Genomic DNA, 26,860 nt, shown 5'->3' on the forward strand with positions numbered 1-26,860 from the left:
AATGGATGAGAGTAGGACTGAACCAATATTTTACTTAAGTGAGATCTGAAGCAAATATGGTAAAATGTTGAAATGTTACTTTATGTACTTGTTGCTGTATACATGTTTAATTTTTTTATTTTTAGTTATGAAATATATTTAAAATTGTAACATGGTATAAATGGAAAAGAGGCATTTTCATTTCTGAGCTCAATAGATTTTAATGGTTTTAAATAGAACAAAATTATTGTGTCATGTAAAAAAGTTAGGTGTAAAATATACTTTCTAACAATTAAACTGGGAAGAGAATGTCAAAATAGGGTATGATACTGAAATTTTTTTCAAAAATGAGCTCCTGAAATGTTAACTTTAGCCATATCTTTGTGTTATAATATTATTCCAAATCAATATAAGACTTTATATATAAAGTTTACATTCCTGACAGTTTCCTAAGTTAGGCTTCAATTTTGGAACTAGCTTTCTTAAAAAGTTTAAATATTAACTACACCAATTCAGTATTTCAGATCACCAATTTATCTATATATGTGTATATAAACTAAACCTAATGTTAAGTTTCCTGTGTGATTTCTGACAGCTTAAAAATGTAACAAATCATTAAGAGGAAAATAGACGTGGAAGATTTAAGTGCTACTGATGGCTATAAATGTATGTATTCCCTTAAGCGTGATACCAAAACATTCCTACACAGAACATTCAATAAAATGTTCCTGAAACTTATCAGCTGAGACCAAATGTCAGCAGCATACCAAAGTGGCACTAGGAATACCCTCATCAACAACAGTGGTTCTTTTATTCTTTCAGCCCTTATCCACATTTCAGACACTGACTGCTACAGGGTCCCTTCCCAAAAAAAACACCATTTAGACACTCTGTACACTAAGTGTACACAATGCAGAACACTTAGTTATTTGTCTTCTCTAGAGAACCTATGATCAGAGGAAAGAAACTCTTACTACTGATCTTTACCATCACTTTGTAACTAAAGATTCTCTTAAATTTTAAGACTACTACCTTAGCTTTAATGAGCTCTGTTGCTGCAATGGTAGTTTCCCTACCATGAACTAGATTCTCAGAAAGATTCCTTATGCTCAAAAGGGGTTGACTACCCCTTTGTGGACAAAAGACTAAATAATATTTCCTTTATTTTTGCCAACAACCTTACAAATTATTTAATCGGAAAACGAATATATAAAATATGTTATAATAATATATTTTACTGGTTCCAGCAAGATAATCATAGCATTAAAATAAAAATCCACACAAAATTTCACCAATATAAGAAGTTCACTATAATTTCACAATTATATAATCTGATCAAAATTAAATGGATATGCTTTCACTACACTTCTACTTAGAAATTTAGTGTCATGTTCTATCATTTGGAGATTCATTCCTTTTATAGTTATGAATTCTGGCTCTATTAAGCTGCCCCAAAATATATATAGGCACCATTTAAGAATCACACACAAACAAGTGGGACACATAGTCCACTATTATTCCTAAATGAATCCTTCTGATATAAACTTTTTATAGATGGTTAGCCAATATTAGAGTGAGTGTGTGTGTGTGTGTGTGTGTGTGTGTGTGTGTTTTAATTTTTTTGAGACAGGGTCTCACTCTGTCATCCAGGCTGCGGTGCAGTGGTGCAATCACAGCTCACTGCAGCCTCGATCACCTGGGCTCAAGTGATCCTCCCACCTCAGCCTCCAGAATAGCTAGGACTACAGGCATGCGCCGCTATGTCCAGCTGATATTTTTATTTTTTGTATATATGGGGTCTCACCATATTGCCCAAGCTGGTCTCAAACTCCAGGACTCAAGTAATTCTCCTGCCTTCGCTTCCTAAAGTGCTGGTATTACAGGTGTGAGCCACCACTCCCCACCGTTTGTGTGTTTAAGGGAGGATAGACAGACAAAGGGAGAGGTGCCTCTGGAAGACAGAGGGAGGGTTATCAGCTCTAGCTCCCTACTCCTTCCTATTTATGTCCATGTTGCTGTTCTTAGATTAGTGGATTTAAAACTTTAGTGTACACAAGAACAAACTGGAGTACATTCTTGACCTCATCAACAGAAATTCTAATTTGTGAGGAGTGGAGTCAAGGGACTTGCATTTATAATACCCCAACTAATACTAATGCAGATGTATGTCACTCTACGCAACTCTAAATATATATAAAGTTACCTGTAGGCCACAGACAAGATTTTGCATGAATCTAAAATTCTTTTAGGGTTGGGGGGAAAAAACATAGTATTATGGCATATATGTATTATAGAACATGTGGAAGAAGGAAATGCTACGCTTCTTGAGATAACTTAATAGCCACTGAAGGCAAAGGTGTTTCGATAAATGGTGTTTAACCTTTTCTGCTTCAGAGCTCAAAGAGAAACAGAAGTTATATTTAAGTAGTGCTTTTAATAAACAAAAGGCAGAAAAGTGGAGGTATTTTTAGTAAGCACATCCGATTTTCCAATATGGTCATAAACAGCAATTTAAATTCATGTTTCATTTTCACTTGTATTTACCTCCGCGTTTTTTGAGATTTTCAGTTTTCATTTTACTTCTGCTTCTAAATTCAGGCCCTTTAAAATCATCTTTGTCTTCATTCAGCACTGGCTCTGGCTGTACAATCACTGTACCTAGAATGATTTCATTTAAAAAACCATTACACATATTAAATGTGCAAGTGAAGTACAAGACTTCAGTTCAGATAAAGCCAACATTGCTGGTACATAGTTTGTTTCTTTCAAGCTTTAGATATTGGTATAAGGACCTCACAAAAGTAAACAAAACAGGGAAACTGTAAAAGGGCCAGGTGTCAACAGTTTATTTGTTGAAATATAATTCATAAAAACAGGAAAGGGAGGTATTATGGAGCGATTACAAAAGAAATGTGTGAATCAAATAGAAAGCCTCAACCCAGTTCTGAATTTTTATAGTGCCTATCACAAGAGCTGTTATGAATATGAACATCTATGCTAAGTTCCATAAAGAATTCATAAAATATGTGGTTCAGAGGGAAAAAATTTTTAAAGACATCCTATTTTCATAATCCAAATCATAAACTCAGAAAGATTTTTAAGGGTAGTTTTATATTGCAAGGGAGGGGTATTGGTGGGGGAAATGAAGTTCATTCTATTACTCCTGTATCTATACTGCAGCATTTCCCAACTGGTATGTCAAAGTTTCACTACTCTGTAAAGTCCTTAAAGAGTTTTAACAGATTAAGATACTTTAGCTGAAGTACCCTAACAATAAATTGTAGAATGAGATCATTTGTTGATCCCTATGTTAATATTTTAGAAAGAATATCCTTCCTTAACTATAAAACATGTGAACTGAAGAGAGAGGCTGTCAATTTTAGTTTTCATTAGTTCTCTCAAGAGCAAATTAGACAGGCATAGTAAAAAGGGTTTAGGTTTCAATGTTTACCTACATTGCTGGGCTTAGTAATTGGCTATCATTGGCAACAATTAAGGAAGAAAAAGCAGGTAGTCACCAGGGGCTTTCTCTGAAACATGGCTCTATGTTATTCAACAAGCAATTTTTGACAAGTTATAGCATCTAGTTGGTAAATGAGTTTCTGAGTCTCTGAAAGGGTGGGGGGAGAGGACACAGATGATTGAGATTTTACAGATTGTAGTAAAATTAAATAATCCCCACCAAAAAAAAGTTATTCACAGCAATCATTGCATGTAGACACTCTCAGAGAAGCCCCAGCATTTGAAAAGAACTAAAGATTTTAAATTAACAAAAAAAAAAAAAAAAAAAAAAAAAAAAAAACCTGAATTCTCCCTAGATTTCTTCTAGGGAGAATTGGAAGCAAAGCAGCAGAGTGAAAAGAGCACTCACTAGGCTTTGGATTCAAGCAGACCTGGGTTGAAATCTTAGCTTCTCAATTTAAAGCTGAAAAAGTTCCTTGGGTTCTGAATTTGTTCCTTTATCTCTACAAGCAAAATAATAACTACCTTACAGTGTTGTTTTGAGGATTAAAGGAGTTAATTCTGTAAGAGCCTGGTACTTATACATACTCAATAAATATTACAACAATAATATAAACACCCAAATTTAACCTTATGAAACGGGTCTGTTTTTGTTTTGGTCTGACAGAATTAGGCATAGTTCAGGTTAGTAACATCATATGCTGACTTTCTTCCACAGTACAATTAAAGTTTGAATTCCTATTTCTTATATCATAAACACTCCCAGTGACAACCACTGAGAATGTAAAAATCCAAAGTAAGTCACCACCTATGGGACTTAGACTCCCATGTTAGTTGTTTCTGCCCTTGGTCACCAAAACCATTATATAAAATTGTCATAAATGATTTGCAAAGCTAAGTAAGTGGTAGGCCCCTATCTCTCTCCTTTCATTAATTTCCTTTCCTTATTTCATTTATCACCTTTTGTAACTTCTAATTTATCCTAGTCAAGGGAAGTCCCATCCCTCCTACCTACTGTATTTTTTAAACTTCCATAATTTGAAAATATGTCATAAAAACATAGACAGGGAACAAGGTTTAATCAGCACTGCTGTAAAAGATCTATGAGAATGAATTTGAAAAATCTGCCAAGAGACTACAACATATTATTTAACAAAGAAAAAAATCTAAAATTTGACTCTTTGAACCAAGTTCCCTGTCATTCTCATCATCCAATTATATTGCTCTCAGACTTGAGCTATGAAGAGTCCAAGATATTCATTTGGCTATTTTTCCCCATTCTTATTAACAAGGTTTTATGGTTATAACTTCAACAGTTGAGAGGTATGTGACAAAGTTTTTTAAAAAAGATAACAGCAAGAAATACAACTACATCTATCTATGATAGTTAACTTCAGCTTTTAGCCTTATGGAATTTAAGAATGCAATAAGACTAAACTAAACTGTAAATGATTTTTGTTTAAGTTTTCAGGAACAGTCATTACATTTTTGTATAAAGCAAGCACATTAACATTGACTGAACCAAAACCTAATGTATTAAATTTTTAAACCTGCTTACACATTGAAGTATAATTTGGAAACTAAAGCCCCTTGTCTAAAACTCAAAGGAAAGAAAAAAATAGATTTCATTCTTTACAAAACTAACTGAATATTCCAAATTTTTAACTTCAATAACACACATTATCATTGGCATACAAATACATTTCTAGACAACCAGTAGGAAAACGCCATGTTTGGTCTTTTGTACATAGCTAACAGTAATCAAGTTCCAATTTTATAAGAATGATGTTTAAAAATTCATTTCAACTTTAACTTCATGAAAAATTAACACACATTACCTTTTGGCAAGCTTTGCATAGTAATATCATTTTCTGAATTTTCATTAGACGCATCTTCATTTACAGTTTCATCATCCAAAGGTTTTTCATCATCTGATTCTACATACTTTGTTACAATTGAAGGTTTCCTATGAAAGAATTAAGTTCATAGAATTATGAACGTTTTTGACAACTGGAACAATACCCAAAGAACATAAATAACATGTTGAGATTGAGCAGTGGGTCTCAACCAGGAAGCACATCAGAATCACCTAGGGAAGCATGTATGTCTATACCATATCACTGAAGATTATGATTCAGTAGGTCTGGAGCAGGACCAAGGCATATACATTCTGAAAAAGCTACCAGGGAGACCCTGGAGGACACTCTTCTTTAAGAATCAATACTTTAGAGAATAAATTAATATCAAGCAAGCTTGGTTTTTAAGAGACATTCCCACTGGTTAGAAACAATGAAAGTCCAATAGACTAAGCAGCAAACTTCTAATAAGAATTATACTGCATAGTATATTGGGTACTATATTATGTTAGAAAAGTTTCAGTTTTTATGTATGACTTGAGTTGACAATTTAGCAGAAAAAAGTGTTTTATACCACTCTTTTTTCTCCTTATAACTTACAACTATGATGACTAACTCCCTATCCTAGACAATTTCATATAACCCAAAAAACCCACTGCCTCATAAGGCATTCAACAATTATTTTCTCCTTTTTCAAGGACATATATTGTCTAATGAAATAAACTACATATTGCAAGGGCCACTAATACATAATAAATCCTTAAAAAACCCTTTAAAATTCAAAGTTAGAATGAATAACAATTGTTGAAATCAGGTGATAGATACAAAGGGATTCATTATATTATGCTAATCATTTTCAAATATGTATATTTGCATAGAATACTTAACTCAGAATAGTGCTTGACATGAGTTCAGAAAAAATATGGTTTTAGAAACAGAAAATAACCTGAAAAAGAAAATAACTTTTTGTCCCTTCAACATCAACCAACCTCTTTGATCGTGACGATCCTGAAGACTTGGATTTTTCTGAAGAGCTAGTTCCCTAGATGTGAGACATAAATATAAAAGTGAATAAAATTCTCAAAACAGCATCCCTACAATTAGCTATTTCCCTATAGCAACTTCAATACAGTGATATAATGAGATGCTATTTATGTGCCTAGAATATTTTTCTAAAAGGAACTTCAAAAACTAATTCTCTACCACATAAGGAACACAGAGGCAAAAAAATAAAAATAAAAACTAATTCTCATTTACTGCCAGGTTTCCTTGGCTGAAGATTAAATTTCTCATTTTTTACATGGTTGCTGTGGCATGCTGTGGGGAATACACTGCTGTAAAATGATCATGGCCCCAGTCAACAAAGACAAAACAAAGATGCAGAAGTAATCAGATCTCAACAGAAGTAGGGAGTTTTAAGGATCTAAATATGTTTCATTCTTCTCTAAGCTAACATATGGCATGAAGTAACTTCTACAACTTGCTTTGAGATACTAAACTTACCCTCATTTTGCCAGTATAATCAATATATTTTACTGCATTCAGTTTTTTTACAGTAGATCAAAAAATTCCCAAAACCATAGTTGTAGACCTGTGTATCAGGCAAAGGACCTCGTTATGAGTTGCTATAATAATGCTTAGCAGACTCTAGATACCAAGTTTTGAGAGATTTCACAACCATGGAGTTCATGCCCATAACATCCACCTCAAACACCTCTGGGGCAATACAAAGACAGTTAAATATTTATCTGTTGGAAGTCTTCAGTTGTCTGACTTTAGGTAAACCACTGAAGTGAACCACGACAATAACAGAAACAATGAACACCTGTTCTCAAACTGGAAAACAACGAAACTGAAGTATAATGACAACTGGGTATCGGTAGCCTTCGACACATACATGTGTCTAGAAGCAATCTAAAGACATATGCTCTAATTGGTTAACAGTAACTAACAAATATCTCTAAATAATTATCCTTACCTCTTCCTTGCTGTTTTCCATCATATCAGAGTTACTTCCAGAACCACTGATTTTATCTAAAAAAGAAGAAATAAAGAACATTATTTATCTCTTTGACGCATTATCAAACAGAACATCAATACCTATAACTCCACAAACCCATTCTCACAATATGAAGTCTGGCAGTATTGTTAACACACTACTCACATTAAAATATTCCTAGAAGTGTTCTTTCACTAGAATCCCTCTCCTTTTGCATACTAACCCCTCCTCATAAAGCATGAAATCTCTATAAAGATTACTTTGGTATAAAAACATTTCCTGTTGTAGTTTATAAATATTGCAAGACATTTCCCAGTAGAAGAAAATTTAAACTATTACACTAAAAATAAAAAACATACTGCCAATAAAGTATATTTCATTTTACCATAAAATACTGGGAAAATAAGAGCAAACTAAACCAAAATCAAGGAGAAGGAAATAATAAAGATTATGGCAGAAATTCATGAAACTAATGAAACAGGAAATAGAAAAGCAATAGGAAAAAAAAAAATCAATAAAACCAAAGAGTAGTTCTTTTCCTTTTCCTTTTTTTTTTTTGGAGATAGGGTCTCACTCCATTGTCCATACTGGAGTGCAGAGGTGCTATCATGGTTCACTTTACCCTCAACCTCCCAGGTTCAGGTGATCCTCCCCTCTAAGCCTCCCAGGCAGCTGGAACTACAGGCGCGCACAACCACACCCGGCTAATTTTTTGTGGAGATGGGGTTTTGTCATGTTGCCCAGGCTGGTCTCTAACTCCTGGGTTCAAGTGGTCTGCCCACCTTGGCCTCCCAAAGTGCTGAGATTGCGGGCGTGAGCCACAGGCACCTGGCCAAAAACTAATTCTTTAAAAAGATGATCAAGGAGGACCTTGGCCATGAAAGTTGGAATCTGCTAGGGATTGTGTAACAACTTACCTGCGGGGGAAGAAAAGATGAACAAACTTTAGGGTAGACTGACCAAGAAAAAAAAGAAACAAGACTCAAGTTACTAGAATCAGAAATGAAAAAGAGGACATTACTACTAATCTTACTGAAATAAACAGATTATAAAGGAATACTATGAACAACTGTGTGCCAAAAAAATTAAATAACTTACATGAAATGAACAAATTCCAAAACACAAACTACTAAAACTGACTCAAGAAGAAACATGTGTGAATAGACCTGTAACAATCGATGAGATTAAATCAGCAATAAAAAAAGCTACCCATAAAGAAAAGGCCCAAATGTTCTCACCACTTAATTATAACAAACATTTAAAAAAGAACTAATACCAATGCTTCACAAACTCTTCTAAAAAACAGAAAAGGAGGCAACATTTCCCAACTCATTTTATGAAAACAGTATTGCCCTGATATAAAAAACATATCACAAATAGAGAAAACTACAGGCAAGTATCACTTATGAATATAGATACAAAAGTCCACAAAAATATTAGAAAACTTCAAATCAGAAGACAGGCTAGAGACTGGGAGAAAATCTTCACAAAGTACACATCTGATAAAAGACAATTATCCAAACAATACAAAGAATGCTTAAAACTCAACAATAATAAAACAACATGATTTTAAAGCAAGGAAAAAAAAAGAAACATATGAACAGACACCTCACCAAAAAAGATATACAGACGCAAATAAGCACATGAAAAAATGCTCAACATGTCATTAGGGAATTGCAAATTAAAACAATATACCCCTACACGCCTATTAGAATAGCCAAAATTCAGAACACTGACTATACCAAAACTGCTGAGAAGCGTATGGAGCAAAAGAAACTATCATTTATTGCTGGTGGGACTGCAAAATGGTACAGCCACTCAGGAAAACAGTTCAGCAATTTCTTACAAAACTAAGCATAACATATATAAAGCAGCAATCACACTCCTTGGTATTTATCCAAAGAAGCTGAAAACATATATCCACAAAATAACCTGCATGGAGATATTTATAAACATCTTTATTTTATGTAAACATCTTCATTTACTTATATAAATATCTTTATAAGCAGCTTTATTCATAACTGCCAAAACTTGGAAGCAACCAAGATGTCCTTTAGAAGATGAATGGATAAACAAACTGTAGTACATCCAGACAATGGAATTATTCAGCACTACAAATAAATTAGCTATCAAGCTACAAAGAGACATGGAGGAAACAAATGCAGATTACTATGTGAAAGAAGCCAGTCTGGAAAGGCTACATGAGATTACAACCATGACAATCTGAAAAAGGCAAAACTATGGAGAAAGTAAAAAGATCAGTGGCTGCCAGTGCTCACAGGGGAGAAAGGGATGAAGAAACAGGCACAGCACAGGAAATTTTTAGGGCAGTGAAACTATTCTGTATGATACTACAATGGTGAATGCAGGTCATTATATATTTGTCAAAAATCTTTAAAATGTATAACACCAAGAATGAACCTTAACATAAAGTATGCATTTGGGTTATACTTTGGTATATACAAAAGTCCACAAAAATATTAGAAAACTTCAAATCAGAAGACAGGCTAGAGACTGGGAGAAAATCTTCACAAAGTACACATCTGATAAAAGACAATTATCCAAACAATACAAAGAATGCTTAAAACTCAACAATAATAAAACAACATGATTTTAAAGCAAGAAAAAAAAAGAAACATATGAACAGACACCTCACCAAAAAAGATATATTGGTAATAATGACATGTCAATGTAGGTTCATCAACGTTATACAACAAATGTACAACTCTCTTACGGAATGCTGATAGTGGGAGGTGCTGTGCATGTGTGGAAGCAGGGACATATGGGAACTCACTGTACTTTTTGCTCAATTTTGCTATGAACCTAAAACAGCTCTTTAAAAATATCTTTTTTTCTGGCCAGGTGTGGTGGCTCACACCTGTAATCCTAGCACTTTGGGAGGCTGAGGTGGGTGGATCACCTGAGGTCAGGAGTTCGAGACCAGCTTGACCAATATGATGAAACCCTGTTGCTACTAAAAATACAAAAATTAGCTGGGCGTGGTGGCATGCACCTGTAATCCTAGCTACTCGGGAGGCTGAGACAGGAGAATCGCTTGAATCCAGGAGGTGGAGGCTGCAGTGAGCCGAGATTGTGCCATTGCACTCCAGCCTGGGCAACAAGAGCGAAACTCCGTCTCAAAAAAAAAAAAAAAAAAAAACTTTTTTCTAATAAATTAAGGAAGAAAGGAAATTTTAAAATCTACAAAAACCCACAGGTAGGTAATATCATACTTAATGGCAACAGACTGAATGCTTTCCCCCTTAAGATCAGGAACAAGGCAAGGAAATCTGCTCTCGCCATTTCTATTCAACTTTGCACTACGGATTCTACTCAGAGCATGCATGTTAAAAAAAAAAAAAAAATTGAAAGTCATCAGTATTTAAAAGGAAGGTATGAAACTATCCCTATTAGAGGGCCAGGCGCAGTGGCTGATGCCTGTAATCCCAGCACTTTGGGAGGCTGAGGCAGGTGGATCACCTGAGGTCAGGAGTTCAAGACCAGCCTAGCCAACATGGCAAAAACCCGTCTCTACTAAAAGTACAGAAATTTGCCGGGTGTCGTGGCGCATCCCTGTAATCCCAGCTACTAGGGAGGCTGAGGTAGGATAATCACTTGAACCCGGGAGGTAGAGGTTGCAGTGAGCTGAGGTCATGCCACTGCACTCCACCCTGGTCAACAAAGCGAGACTGCCTCAAAAAAAATAAAAAATAAAACTATCCTTATTAGAATATGACATTATCTCATACATAGAAGATCCTAAGGAATCCACCAAAGAATTATTGGAATAGGCTGGGCGCAGTGGCTCACACCTGTAATCCCAAAACTTTGGGAGGCCGAGGCAGGCAGATCACCGGAGGTCAGGAGTTCAAGACCAGCCTGGCCAACATGGCAAAACCCTGTCTCTACTAAAAATACAAAAATTAGCTGGGCATGGTGGCAGGTGCCTGTAATCCCAGCTACTCGGTAAGCTGAGGCATGAGAATTGCTTGAACCTGGGAGGCAGAGGTTGCAGTCAGCCAAGATCGCACCACTGCACCCCAGCCTGGGGAACAGAGCAAGACTATCTCAAAAAATAATAATAATAATAAAAGAATTACGGGAATAAAATTAGTTCAGGAAGATTGATGGGTACAAGGACAATAAACAAAAATCAATGTTATGTCTATACACTTGCAATGAATAATCTCAAAATGAAATTAACAAAAGAATTCCATTTATAACAGAATTAGAAGGAAATAATTTTTTTTAAAAAAAAGAAGTACAAAACATACTCTGAAAATTATAAAACGCTATTGAAAGAAATTAAAGATCTAAATCAATGGAAAAACACTTCATGTTCATGAATTAGAAGATAACATTTTTTTTTTTATTATTAGGGACAGAGTCTCACTCTATTGCCCAGGCTGGAGTGCAGTGGTACAATTATAGCTCACTGTGGCCTCAAATTCCTGGGCTCAAGTGATCCTCCTGCCTCAGTATCCTGATTAGCTGGCACTACAGGCACACGCCACCATGCCTGGCTGATTTTTAAATGTTTTGTAGAGATGGGTTCTGGCTATGTTTCCCAGGCTGGTCTCAAATTCCTGTCCTCAAGTAATCCTCCCACCTCAGCCTCCCAAAGTGCTGGAATTACAGGCATGAGTCATCGCACCTCGCCAGTGATAAAACATTAAACATCCTTGAGATACAATTTACACACCATACAATTTACCCATTTAAAGCACACAATTCCATCAGCCACCAGGCCAAGCCATAAGATTTATCATTCTTATGATGCCAGTGTTACAGAATCTTTAGGGTGTCACTTTTCTGGCCAGAAACATCTGTGGCTGGTGGCACCTGTGCCAGAGTTTTGCTCAGGCCTGCTGGCCTCGTCCCGCCTATTTGGCCTGGCCGGCTACACTCGGCTCATGCTACTGGACTGTATCCTATGATGGCCAAGGGAGACTGGATGAAGCAGCGAGGGGTATGTGAGCCAAGTATGGGGTCCAGCCACTGCGCAATCAGACATCCTGGCGGCTGCAGCGGGGCACGCGGCTCCAGGTGCCAGCACGGGCATCAGCTCTTTCTCCGTGAGGCTGCAGCTGGACCATGAACACCACAAGCAGCATCCACAGCTGGCACCAGGGAACACGGTGGCACCCAGAAGTTTGGAGACACCAGGAACCGCAGGCAGGGCCCCAAAGAGGGAGTCACAGCCCTGGCTCGGGGAGCTCCCAGGTCTGGGCTCCCCAAAGGGCTGCAGCTCTTCTTTCCTTCTCTTCACCTGCAACAAGGTGAGCAAGGGGCATGTCTCAGCCCTGTTTGTGTTACAGCTCTTTTAGCCTCATTAGGCAGGTCCCAAGTTCTTGTCCTGCACCCAAGAAGAATGAGGTGCACAGAAAAGTGGAGAGGGGCTTTATTGAGCAATAGAAGAGCTCAGAGGAAACCCAAAGGGGGCAGCCCCTTTCCACAGTCAGGGTATCCCAACAAGTATTCAGCTCCTAGCAGAGAGGGTGGTTCTTCTCTGCTAGGCAAGTCGTTACTACAAGTGTTCTGCTATCAGCAGAGAGGGTAGCTCCTCTCAGCAGCTGATTATCCTGTCATCTGCACAGCTCTCAGGAGAGAGGAGGCCTGAGAGTGGGTGGCTCCTCTTTGCAGGCAGGTCATCCCATCATCTCCCCATCATCTCTCCTTCGTCTCTGCAGCTCTCAGTAGAGAGGAGGCCCTAGTATGGCTAGTACCTCTCTGCAGGAAAGTCGACCCATCGTCTCTGCAGCTCTCAGCAAAGAGGAGGCCCTAGAATGGGTGGCACCTCTTTGCAGGAAGGTCATCTTGTCACCTCCGCAGCTCATAGCAGAGAGGAGGCCCTAGAGTGGGTTGCTCCTCTCTGCAGCTGGTCATCCTGACATCTGTTCAGCTCTGGCTGAGCCTGGGGTTTCTATGGGCCTCAGAGGGGAGGATGTGCATGCCAATTGGTCCACGGGCAGGCCCAGAAAAGGCACCACAAGTTCCCACTCTGATCCATGCGACTGGTAGCCCAACCTCCAGCCTTCAGGCTTTCCCTGGCCTGAAGGTGGGTCCTCGCCGGGGACCCACCACCTTCCACTGAGGAACCTGTCTACCTCCTGCTGCCATTCATGATGCCCAGGCTGTAGATGCAAGGGGGCACCTGCAGGCCAGTGCTGAAATGCTCTCAGCCCTGCCTCAGCTTCCCTATGTTTGTCAGTACCCAAAGTGTGGAGGGGGTCAAGGCAGCAGGAGACTGGCATGTCAGCAGTTTCCCAAGCATGTGCACACCTGGCCAGGCTACGACAGCACCCAAGCTCGGCCCCAACTTTGCCCCAAGATCAGAGCAGGTGCCAACAGCAGGGAGAAGCCAGGCAGCAGGAGCAGGCACTTCCAAGCCTATGAGAGCAAGGGGGCCTTCCCAGGCCCCAAGAGTGCAGAGACACCTGGGTCTGCAGCCCCCCCATGATTTGGGTGGCTGCAGCTGCACCCAGTGGGGCAGAGCTCCTGCCTGCCCCATAAAGCAGGAGGCCCTGGTCTATACCCACAATTTGGGCAGCTATAGCTGTGCCCAGGAGGGTGGGACTCCAGCCTGCTCCATAAAGCAGAAGGCAAGATCTGCAGCCATGGTTTGGATGACTGCGGCTGCACCCAGGGCTCCTGCTGCACCCAGGGCTCCTGCCTGCTCGTGGAGCAGAAGGCAAGGGTCTGTAGCTGCAGTTTGGGAGACTGCAGCTGCACATGGCAGGGTGGGTCTCCTGCCTGCTCCATGGAATGAGAGGCCTGGGACTGCAGCCATGGTTTGGCCAGCTGCAGTTGCACCTGGGAGGGTGGGGCTCCCGCCTGCTCCCAAGACTCAAGAGCACAGGGATGCCCAGGTCTACAGCCATGGCTTAGGCAGCTGCAGCAGGACCCAGGGAGCTCCAATTTGGAAGGGCTGGGGCTCCTGCTTGCCCCTGGCTCCCACCAACTCTATAGACCGTGCAGCCCTGGCCATGTCTCCCTGCTGCAGCCAGTGTGATGGCAGCAGCCACTCCAGACAGCCCACCGCTGCCATCACCAATACTCCACAAACTAATCTACAGACACGCTGCAATCTCTGTCAGAATCCCAGCTGACTTCTTTGTGAAAATTGACAAGCTCATTCCAAAATTCATATGGACCAGGCATGGTGGCTCAGACCTATAATCCCAGCACTTTGGGAGGCCGAGGTGGAAGGATCACTTGAGGACAGAAGTTTAAGAACAGCCTCAGAAACATAGTGAAACTCCATCTCTACCAAGAAAAAACAAAGAGTTAAAATTCATAGAGAATTGAAAACGTTCAGAATAGGCAGATAATTTTGAAAAATGAAAAGTATGAAGACTCACACTTCCTGATTTTGCCAGTACTGCACGGTCTTGATTGCCAGTTTTGCAAAACTACACAACTTTGGTGCAACTTTGCACAAAACTGTAAAACAATGCAATCAAGACTGTGGAGTACTGGTAAAAAACAAACAGAATTAAGAGTCCAGAAATAAACCCATATATCTATGACCAGCTGATTTTTTTTTTTTTAATTTTTTTTTGGAGACAGGATCTCACTCTGTCACCCAGGCTAGGGTGCAGTGGTACAATCATGGCTCACTGCAGCCTCAATCTCCTGGGCTCAAGAGATCCTTCTGCCTCAGCTTCCTAAGTAGCTGGGACTACAGGCACACACCACTATGCCTGGCATTTTTTTTTTTTAATAGAGATGGAGTCTCACTGTGTTGTCCAGGCTGGTCTGGAACTCCTGGGCCCGAGTACCCCTCCCGCCTCAGCCTCCCAAAGTGCTGGGATTACAGACATGAGCCACCATGCCCAACAGTCCCACTGATTTCTGACAAGGGTGGCAAGACCATTAAATGAAGAAAGAATAGTCTTTCAATAAATGGTGCTGAGACAACTGGTTAGAAACCTACAAAAAATGAAGCTGGACCCCTACCTCACAACATATACAAAACATTAACTCAAAGTAGATCAAAGACCTAAATTTAAGAACTAAATCTATAAAACTTTTGGAAGAAAACATGGGGGTAAATCTTCATTACCTTCAATTTGGTAATGGATTCTTAAAGACACCAAAAGAATGAGCAACAAAAGGAAAAACAGATAAATAAAAGTTCATCAAAATTAGTAACTTTCGTGCTTCAATTAAAGACAACCCAACTGGGTGCAGTGTCTCATGCCTGTAATCCCAGCTACTTGGGAGGCCAAGGTGGATCGCTTGAGGACAGGAGTTCAAGCTCAGCCTGGGGCCTGGGCAACATGGTAAGACCTCATCTCTAAAAAATAAAAAAAAATACTAGCCGGACATGGTGGCACACAACTATAGTCTCATCTACTTGGGAGACTGAGATGGGAGGATTGCTTGTACCCAGGAGTTCAAGGCTGCAGTGAACTATGATCTTGCCACTGCACCCCAGCCTGAGCAACAGAGCAAAACCCTGTATCTAAAAATAAATAAAGACAACTCAAAGAGTAGGGGAAAGTATTTCCAAATTATATATCTTATCCAAGTGCCCACTGAAATATGGATAGATAAACAAAATGTGGTATATACATACAATGGAATGGTATTCAGACTTCATTTCAAAAAATGAAAATTTGAGATATACTACAACATGGATAACCTTCAACACATTGTGCTAAGTAAAATATGTCAGAAGGACAAATATTGTAGGATTATATGTATATGAAGTTCTTAGAGTAGTCAAATTCCTAGGAAGAGACTGTAGAATGGTGTTTGCAAGGCTAAGGAGAGGGAAGATTGGGGAGTTAGTATGTGATGGGTACAGAGTTTCACTTGGGGAAGATGAAAAAGTACTAGACACGGATGGTGGTGGTGAATGCACAACAATTTTACTTAATGTTACAGGACTGTACATTTAAAATTAGTTAAAATGGCAATTTTTGTGTTATGCATATTTTACAATAAAAAAATTAGAATATATAAAGAATTCTTACAAATTAACAATGAAAGCATAAATACCCATTTTAAAAATGGGCAAAGGGGCTAGGCACGGTGGCTCACGCCTGTAATCCCAGCACTTTGGGAGGCCAAAGCGGGTGAATTGCTTAAGCACAAGAGTTCAAGACCAGCTTGGGCAACAAATTAAGACCCCGTCTCTATAAAAAATAAACAAAAATTAGCTGGGCACTGTGGCACACACCCATAGTCTTAGCTACTCGGGAGGCTGAGGTGGGAAGATCATTTGAGCCAGGGAGGTTGAGGGTGCTGTGAGCTGAGATCATGCCACTGCACTCCAGCCTGGGAAACAGAGCAGGACCCTGTCAAAAAAAAAAAAAAAAAAAAAGACTGGACAGAGGGTTTGAATAGAAATTTCTCCAATGAATATATACAAACTACAAATAAGCACATGAAATGATGTTCAACATCATTAGCCTTCAGGCAGTTGAAAACTAAAATCACAATGAGATACTACTTCACATACACTAGAATGGCTAGAATCAAAAAGTCTGTTATTAACAATGGTTGGCATGGATGTGAAGAACTCACAATCTTTATATACTCCAGGTGGAAAAGTAAAATGGTATCTCTACTTTGGAAAACAGTTTGACATTTCCTCAAACAATTTAACATAGTTACCATAGAAATCCAGCAATTAGATTCCTAGGTATATACACAAGATAAACAAAAATATATGGCTACACACAAAACTGTATACCAATATTTACAGCCGCATTATTCCTAATAGCCAAAACATGGGAACAAGACAAATGTCCATCAATGGATAAATGGATAAACAAATATGGTATACACATACAATGGAATATTATGTGGCCATAAAAAGGAATGGAGTACTAACACATGTTACAAGAGATATCTTGAATACATTATGCTAAATGAAAGAAATCAGCCACAAAAACATGTATTATGTGATGCCATTCATATGAAAGTCCAAAATAGGGAAATAGGCCGGGCGCAGTGGCTCACGCCTGCAGTCCCAGCACTTTGGGAACCTGAGATGGGCAGATGACTTGAGGCCAGGAGTTTGAGACCAGCCTGGCCAACATGGCAAAACCCCGCCAGGTGTGGTGGTGCACGCCTGTAATCCCAGCTACTTGGGAGGCCAAGGCACAAGAATCATTTGAACCTGGGAGGCAGAGGTTGCAGTAAGCCAAGATAGCTACTGCACTCCAGCCTGGGCAACAGAACGAGACTCTGTCTCAAAAAAAAAATAAAAATAAAAATAAAAAACTCAAAACAAGAAACTAGATTAGTGATTTCTTAGAGCTAGGAGGTGATAGCTAAAGGGTATGGAGTTTCTTTTTGAGGTGATAAAAATATTTTAAAATTGACTGTGGTGATGATTGTACATATGTGTAAATATTAAATATACTAAAAACCACTGAATTTTATACTTTAAATGGGTTAATTGTATGGCATGTAAATTATATTTCAATAAAGATGTTTAATGTTTTATTACCAGCCAGATGCAGTGGCTGATGCCTGTAATCTAAATACTTTGGGAGGCCATGGTGGGAAGATGACTTGAGGCCGGGACTCTGAGACCAGCCTGGGCAACAGAGCCAGACCCCGTCTCTACAGAACATTAAAAAATTAGCTGGGTATGGTGGCATGTGCCTGTAGTCTTGGCTACTCGAGAGGCTGAGGTAGTCTCAGCTACTCGAGAGGCTGAGGCAGGAGGATCACTTGAGCCTAGGAGTTTGAGGCTGCAGTGAGCTATAATTGCACCACTGCACTCCAGCCTGGGCAACAGAGCAATATCCTGTTTCTATTTAAAAATAATTTATTACTCATTAAGTAAATGCAAATTAAAACCACAACGAGATACCATAAATATCAAATGGCTAAAATTTAAAAATAGTATTAACACCCAGTGTTGGCAAGCATGTGGAGAAACTGGATCACTCATACATTGCTGTGGGAATATAAAACAGTACAACCACTCTGGATAACAGTTCAGGAGTTTCTTTTAAAAAAATGAACATGTAAGAGTAGAAAAGATAAATATTAGGTACTGGGCTTAATACCTAAGTGATGAAATAATCTAAACAATAAACCCCAGTGATGCTACCTTACCTATGTGACAAACCTTCACAGGTACCCCTGAACCTAAAAAGTTAAAATAAATAAATAAATAAATATCAATAAATAAATAAAAGCACTGATAGAGTCCAATGGAGTAAAAAAAAAAAAAAAAAAAAAAAAATGCAAGCCAGGTGCAGTGATTCATGTCTGTAATCCAAGGGCCTCCAGAGGACAAGGCAGGAGGATTACCTGAGGTCAGGAGTTCATAACAAGCCTAGCCAACATAGTGAGACTCTGTCTCTACCCAAAATAAAATAAAATGTAAATGTAGTTTAATTAATTTAATAAAAATAAATGTGTAACCATCATATGAACTGCAAAATGCACTCCTGGCATTTATTGCAAAGAAATGAAAACATAAATTCATACAAAAACGTATATATAAATATTCACCACCAGCTTTAATTGTAACAACTGAAATCAGGAATCGGCCCAGATTTGCTTTAACAAATAAATGGTTAAACAAACTGTGGTACAGGCCAGGCGCGGTGGCTCACACCTGTAATCCCAGCACTTTGGGAGGCCGAGGTGGGTGGATCACCTGAGGTCAGAAGTTCGAGACCAGCCTGGCCAACATGGTGAAACCCCGTCTCTACTAAAAATACAAAAATTAGCCGGGTGTGGTGGCGCATGCCTGTAATCCCAGCTACTCCGGAGGCTGAGGCAGGAGAATCACTTGAACCTGGGAGGTGGAGGTTGCAGTGAGTCAAGATCATGCCACTGCCCTCCAGCCTGGGTGACAAAACGAGACTCCATTTCAATTTAAAAAAAAAAAATACAAATACAACTGTGATACAGGTTGCGTATTCCTCATCCAAAATGCATGGGACCAGAAGTGTTTCAAATTTTGGATTTTTTCAGATTCTAGCATATTTGCACTATTCTGGTTTATTCACATTAGGGATTCAGCATCCCTAATATGAAAATCCCAAATGTTCCAATGAGCATTTCCTTTGAGTGTCATGTCAGCACTCAAGAGTTTCCGATCTTGGAACATTTCAGATTTCTGATCCTGGGGTTAAGGATACTCAATCTGTACATCCATACCATGGAATATTACCCTGCAATTAAAAGGGAAGGATTGTTGATACATACAACAACCTCAGTGAATCTCCACAGAATTATGCCAAGTGAAAACACTCCAACCCCAAAAGATTATTTCCTATATAACTCCATTAACATATTTGAAATGACAAAATTTTCAAAATGGAAGACAGATTAGTGGTTGCCAGGTGTTAAGCATAGGCAGAGAGGTAGGGGGAGGGAAGTGGGTGTGATTATAAAATGCCAAGATGAGGAATCCTGTGTTGATGAACTATTCTGTATCTCAACTGTGGTGGTAGATGCATGAATCAACCCAAGTTAAAAAAAAAATTGTATAGAACTTTAACACACACACACACACACAAGTAAAACTAACGAAATCGTGATTAATAGATTTTATCAATGTCAATATCCTGGTTGTGATATTGTATTCTACTTTTATATGTTACCATTGAGGGAAACTGCCAAAGTGCATAAGAGCTCTCTCTATATTAGTTATTACAACTGCATGTGAATTTATAATTACAAATAGAAATTTAAGCTTAAAAAAATTCTCAGCAAACTAGGAATAGAGGGGAACTTCCTCAACTCGATAAAGAGCATTTACAAGAAAGCTATAAAGCAAACATACTTCACTGTGAAAGACTGAATGTTTTCCCACTAAAATTGGTAACACTAAGAGGATGTCTGCTATCATCATCATTCTTCAATGTAATACTGCAAAATACAGAAAATCCTAGCTAATATAATGAAGCAAGAAAAGAAATTAAAAGGCATACAGATGGAAAGGAAAAAATAAAACTATCCCTATTTGCAGGTGACATAACTGTCTAAGTAGAAAATCCCAAAGAATCTGCAAGAGGGGGAAAAATACTATTTAGAACTAATAAGTACGTTAAGCAAGTTCACAGGATACAAGGCCAACATAAAAAGTCAACTGGGCTGGGTGTGGTGGCTCACGCCTGTAATCCCAGCACTTTGGGAAGCCGAGGCAGGCAGATAACCTGAGGTCATGAGTTCAAGACCAGCCTGGCCAACATGGTGAAACCCTGTCTCTACCAAAAATACAAAAATTAGCTAGGCGTGGTGGCAGGCGCCTGTAATCCCAGCTATTCAGAAAGTTGAGGCACAAGAATCACTTGAACTCGGGAGGTGGAAGTTGCTGTGAGCTGAGATCATGCCACTGCACTCCAGCCTGGACAACAAAAGCGAAACTCTGTCTCAAGAAAAAAAAACAAAAAAAAACAAAAAGTCAACTGAATTTCTATATGCCTACAATGAATAAATGGAATCTGAAACTTTATTTTTATTTTATTTATAATTTTTTTTCTGAGACAGAGTTTTGCTCTTGTTGCCCAGGCTGGAGTGCAATGGCGCGATCTTGGCTCACCACAACCTCCACCTCCCAGGTTCAAGCGATTCTCCTGCCTCAGCCTCCCGAGTAGCTGGGGTTACAGGCATGTGCCACCATGCCCGGCTAATTTTGTATTTTCAGTAGAGATTGGGTTTCTCCATGTTGGTCAGGCTGGTCTCGAGCTCCCGACCTCAGGTGATCTGCCCACCTCGGCCCCGCAAAGTGCTGGGATTACAGACATGAGCCACTGCGCCCGGCCCGGAATCTGAAACTTTAAAACAAAAGAATTTAAAACAGCACTCAAAAACCTGAACTACTTAGGTAAAATTCTCACAAAGTATGTGCAAGATTACTATACAGATAACTACAAACACTAGGCCAAGTGAGAGTTTCTGTTGACTCCTTTTCTTCCTGAATAAGGTTTAAACATTCCTATCCTTTACATGTGTTTGGCTGATAACGATCTCATTTTATAGTTGTTTCCTGGAGAAAGGATTCAAATTTTTCTGTATACTTTTTAATGTTTTCTGTTTTCTACTGGCTCTATTGGTCTATTAGTCAACCATCAAATTCACTGACATTTCTACTGCTACCTTGCATGTCTTGTTAAGTACAATGATTTGTTATTCTGAACTTGGTAATTTATTCAGAAATTAAATTTGGCAGTTCTAGAATTTCAAAATGGTTTTTAACAGTTTCTATTTCTGCACTGAAATTTTCTACCTGTCCATTCATCATAAACATATTTGCCTTTTTGTACTCAAGTATGACTATAATAGCTGTTTTAATATTCTTGTTGCTAATTTCAACAGATAAGTCAGTCTCTATTGATCCCTTTTCCCTTTGAACATGGGTCACATTTCCTTTCTTCATCTATCTAGTATTTCGGACTGGACACTGGACACTGAAAAATACAGCAAAGACACTGCATTCTTTCCATTCCTACAAAGAGTTGACACTTTCGTTAAAACAGATAGTTGGCCGGGCACGATGGCTCAAGCCTGTAATCCCAGCACTTTGGGAGGCCGAGGCGAGTGGATTGCCTGAGGTCAGGAATTCAAGACCAGCCTGGCCAACATGATAAAACCTCATCTCTATTAAAAATACAAAAATTAGACAAGTGTGGTGGTGGGTGCCTGTAATCCCAGCTACTAGGGAGGCTGAGGCAGGAGAATCGCTTGAACCCGGGAGGCAGAGGTTGCAGGGAGCTGAGATGGCGTCACTGCACACCAGCCTAGGCAACAGAATAAGACTCTGTCTCAAAAAAACACCAACCAACCAACCAAACAAACAAACAGATAGTTAACTTACTTGAAATGAAACTCCAAACCCTTTCCACCCTGTAGTACCAAACAACTCAAAGCTTTTGTTCTGCTCTTTTAGTCCTAACCAGGCTGGTTGGAATCTGGGGTGCACTTAGGCAATTGGACCAGAGCTATCAGTAGAGTTCTCGTGCAATCTGGTTTTCCCATTCTGTGGCTCTTTTCTAGATGGGATCTCTCTACTCATGTTACAGCTGCTGTGGTCTCCCTAAATTTTTTCCTTGAGTTCACATCCAATAAGACTGTAGATTTTTATCCAAGTCTTAACTGCCACAGATGGAGCTAAGAGGATCCTTGGCTGAAACAAAAAGGATTAACAATGGAGAATTCAGCCATTGCCACTTCTTCTTCCATGTGTTGACTCCCCTCCAGTTTATCTACTTTGTTGACATCTAGCCTTCAGTATGCTGCCCAGAATTTATAATTGGTATTTGTGAGTGACATCTGTTTGTCCAACTGGAGATACCACTACTGAAGGAGTTCCTCAACTAGTGAACACAGGACTCCGACAATATAACATCATTCTAAAGGCAAAAAGAGCTTTAAACAAACACTGAACTATAGTTACGTTTCTTTAATGCGATGGTATGATTAACAACTCTGAAACGGTGGGTACAATGAGGACTAGACAAATGAATACAAATAAACTGGGAAAAGGCCGGGCTTGGTGGCTCACGCCTGTAATCAGAGCACTTTGGGAGGCTGAGGCAGGTGGATCACCTAAGGTCAGGAGTTCCAGACCAGCCTGCCATCCAGAGATGGCAAAACCCCGTCTCTACTAAAAATACAAAAATTAGCTGGGCACGGTGGTGCGCACCTGTAGTTCCAGCTACTTAGGAGGCTGAGGCAGGAGAATCGCTTGAACCCAGGAGGCGGAGGTTGCAGGGAGCTGAGATGGTGCCACTGCACTCCAGCCTGGGTGACAGAGCGAGACTCCATCTCAAAAAAAATAAAAATAAAAATAAATAAATAAATTGGGGATAGGCCGGGCACAGTGGCTCACACTTGTAATCCCAGCACTTTGGGAGGTCGAGGCGGGCAGATCATGAAGTCAAGAGATCAAGACCATCCTGGCCAACATGGTGAAACCCCGTCTCTACTAAAAATACAAAAATTAGCTGGGTATGATGGCGCATGCCTGTGGTCTCAGCTACTTGGTAGGCTGAGGCAGGAGAATCGCTTGAACCTGGGAGGCAGAGGTTGCAGTGATCTGAGATCACGCCACTGCACTCCAGCCTGGCGACAGAGTGAGATTCCGTCTCAAAAAGAATAAATAAATAAAAATAAATAAATTGGGGATAATAGGAACCAGGTTTCTTTCTGTTGGAGAAAGAAGTTAAAAACATGAAAAAGGGAAGTCTAGAAAGAAGACTGGAATTGAATTAAAATTAAAAGTATCAGTATCAACTCATGAAAATATAAAACATATTATCGGCTTTCTCTGTGAAAGAGCTTGGAAACAAAGACATCTTGGTGGCAATGAGCACATCACACACCCTGATCTTGATTTCTAAACACTATATCCCACTAAAAGGAATCAGAACTCTTGCGAAAAATAACTGATTCTAGGACTAGGGAACAGAGAATGGAAAGCAAGCCTTGAATACTTTGAGGGGACAGAAAGAAAGAAAGTGTTCAAGAAATGATGAGGATTTTTAAAAAGGTCAGCAGGAGCCATCCAGATGGGGCTCCTACTAGCCAAAACTGATACAATTTCAGGATCAAAATAAATAATGACAGAGAATATTCATGTAAAAAATTGTAAGTATATACTGATACAAATAATTGAATAGGTTAGAACATGAACCCCTCCCTTACAATAAAATATCAACTAATAAACACAGAAGGAAAGACAGATTAGAACATCACCATTTTGAACCCATCATAGGAATAAATTATTCAGCTAAGAATCACAAATGTATGCTGTGATAAACAGACCTTCTAGCAATGGCCCACAAGATTCTACACCGCTAATCCCCAGAAACTATCAATGTGATGACATATCACTCCCATAACTGTGTTATGTAATATGGCACAGTTGATCTTAAACTCAAGAGATAATCAGGAGGAGATGAGAGGGAGAGGGACCTAATCTAATCACATGAATCCTTAAAAACAGAAAAATTTATCCAGCTGGTAGCAGGTGGCAGCAGAATTAGCAAGCAAAAAGCTAGGTCAGAGAGCTTCAAAGCTTGAGAGAGACTTGATGTGCTGTTGCCGGATTTGAAGATGGAGGGCATCATGTGAGAAGAAATGAAGACACCTGAAAAGAGCTAGGAGGGGGTCTTGGCCAATAGTGAGTGAGAAAGAAGGACCTCCAACCTATTATCATAAGGAACTGAATTCTGCCAACAACCTGAATGAGCTTAGGAATGGATTTTTCTACAATCTCCAGAAAGGAACCTAGCCCTACCAACATCTTGACTTTGACCTTGTGATAGCCTGAGAAGGGTCCAGCAAGGCCCACCGGACTCCGAACCTACAGAACTGTAAAATAACAAATTTGGGTTGTTTTAAGCTGCAAACTTTGTGGTCATTTGCAAAAGAAAACATATTAAATTTTGATAATAAAAACAATACCTTAGTAATCTCAAAGTGCCCCCCATTAAATTAGTTATTAGTTACAATGGAATAAATCATAACTTTATACTGGGTTTATCTAGCAAACACAACCATAACCAAACAACCTAAGTTAACATCACCAGTAAAGGGGCAAATCACATCATGTGAAACGTAATAGGATGCACGGAGAACAGAACACCACTTTATGTAGTATTCCTGCCAAAAATGTACAACCTGAATCTAACCATAACTAAACAGATAATCCTGAGGGCCATTTCACAAAGTAACACACCTGTACATTTCAAAAAAAGTCACAGTCCCAAAAGGCAGACAAACTGCTTCAGATTTTTAAAAGACCAAAGAAACATGACTACTAAATCTTGAACTGGATCATGAATTTAAGGGGGAAAAACTTATCTGTGAACATTACTGGGGTAATTGATGAAATAAGAATAGGGACTGTGGCTTAAATAACTTTATGTTATTTAGTTTACCTACCTATTTAGCTTTCCCATTCTTATTCATTACTTCCTATATTTTGGTGTTGCCATTTCAAATTATTTTTTCTCATTTCAGAAAACTTGTAATTTCCTCTAGTGTAGTTATTCACTCTAGTGTAGGTCTGTTGACATCAAGTTCTCACTTTTTGTTTGCCCAGATATGGCTTTATTCCACCCTCCATTTATGAAGGATGTTTTCACTGAATAAACAGTTCTATGCTGGCAATTACAATCACATGCTGCATAAAGACATTTCACTCAATGACCGACCACATATACATTGGTGGTCCCATAAGATTGTAATACTGTATTTTTACTGTACCTTTTCTATGTTTCCATGTGTTTAGATACACAAATATTTACCATCGTGTTCCAATTACCTACCATATTCAGTACAAGAACACGCTGCACAGGTTTGTAGCCTATGAGCAACAGGCTATAACATATAGCCTAGGTGTGTAGTAGCCTATGTAAGTACACTCCATAATGTTTGCACAATGACAAAATCACCCAACAATGCTTTCTCAAAAAAACCTATCCCATAGTTAAGTGATGCATGACTGCATTTTTCTTTGACATTTTAAAGAAATAATTTCATTGTCATCTGCCTTCTATCATTTCTGTTGTTAAGTGAGCTGCCAGTGTTACTGTTATTCCTTTGAAAATAATATATTTTTTTCCTCTGGCTACTTAAGATATTTTTCTCTTGGTTTATGTTCTTTAGGAGTTTGGTTATGACATGCCTAGCTGTAGTTTTCTTTATATTTATCCTGCTCAGGGTTCACAAAACTTCTTGAACCTCTAGTTTGATGTTTTTCATCACTTTTTAAAAAATGCTCAGCCCGTATCTCTTCAAATTGGACTTTTAACCAATTCTCTTTATTCTTTCTAGTACTCTAATTACACATATGGTTGAACTTTTCACTATAACTCTCTTATACTTTTTTTGTACATATTGTGTGTGTCTGTGTGCATGTGTATTGTAGTTACCCTTGAAAACCTGAAAATGCTAACTGTCACATGATACAAAATGTTTTTTAAAAAAGGGAACCAGGTACAATGGCTCATGCTTATAATTTCAGCTACTCAGGAGGCTGAGGCAGGAGAATCATTTGAGGCCAGGAAGTTCAAGACCAGTCTGGACAACATAGCAAGACCATGTCTCTAAAAAATTTTTTTTGAAAATTAACCAGGCATGATGGCACACACCTGTAATCCGAGCTACCGGGGAGGGTGAGGTGAGAAGATTGCTTAAGCCCAAGAAGTTTGAGGCTGCAGTGAGCTATGATTACACCACTACACTCCAGTCTGGGTGACAAAGCAAGACCTCGTCTCTAAAAAAAAAAAAAAAAAAAAATCTTTTTAAAGAGAGACAGAGACAGGGAGGTAGAGAGGAGGTGTTAAGTGGTTTTATTTTAAAAAATAAATACACCAAATCTACTCAGGGATATTATCAAACAACATAAAAATTTAACTCTTATGCTGGGTGTGATGGCTCATGCCTGTTATCCTAGCAATTCGGCAGGCCAACGAGGGCAGATCACTTGAGTTCCAGACCAGCTTGGCCAACATGGTGAAACCCAGTCTCTACTAAAAATACCAAAATTAGCCAAACATGGTGGCAGACACCTGTGATCCCAGCTACTCAGGAGACTGAGGCAGCAGAATAGCTTGAGCCCAGGAGGCGGAAG

The 26,860-nt window shown here is 39.1% G+C and overlaps 1 protein-coding gene across 13 annotated transcripts in view; it reads right to left on the minus strand.

Moving 5' to 3' along the window:
* The window catches only part of ATRX (ATRX chromatin remodeler), a 282,829-nt gene that overhangs the window by 192,468 nt on the left and 63,501 nt on the right, over nt 1-26,860 (minus strand). For 7 of the 13 annotated variants that reach the window (XM_024240517.3, XM_063721247.1, XM_024240518.3 and 4 more), the window contains 4 exons: nt 7,276-7,331; nt 6,287-6,339; nt 5,280-5,407; nt 2,524-2,637 (listed from right to left, as the gene is read on the minus strand). In XM_024240517.3, coding sequence (XP_024096285.1) covers nt 2,524-2,637; nt 5,280-5,407; nt 6,287-6,339; nt 7,276-7,331 — 351 coding nt within the window. Of the gene's footprint in view, nt 1-2,523; nt 2,638-5,279; nt 5,408-6,286; nt 6,340-7,275; nt 7,332-8,213; nt 8,237-26,378; nt 26,504-26,860 lie in introns of those variants that run through there. The other 6 variants (XM_063721248.1, XM_024240521.3, XM_054544754.2 and 3 more) reach the window with 3 other exon arrangements.

This window comes from Pongo abelii, chromosome X, assembly GCF_028885655.2.
Source record: "Pongo abelii isolate AG06213 chromosome X, NHGRI_mPonAbe1-v2.0_pri, whole genome shotgun sequence".
Classification (NCBI taxonomy): Eukaryota; Metazoa; Chordata; class Mammalia; order Primates; family Hominidae; genus Pongo; species Pongo abelii.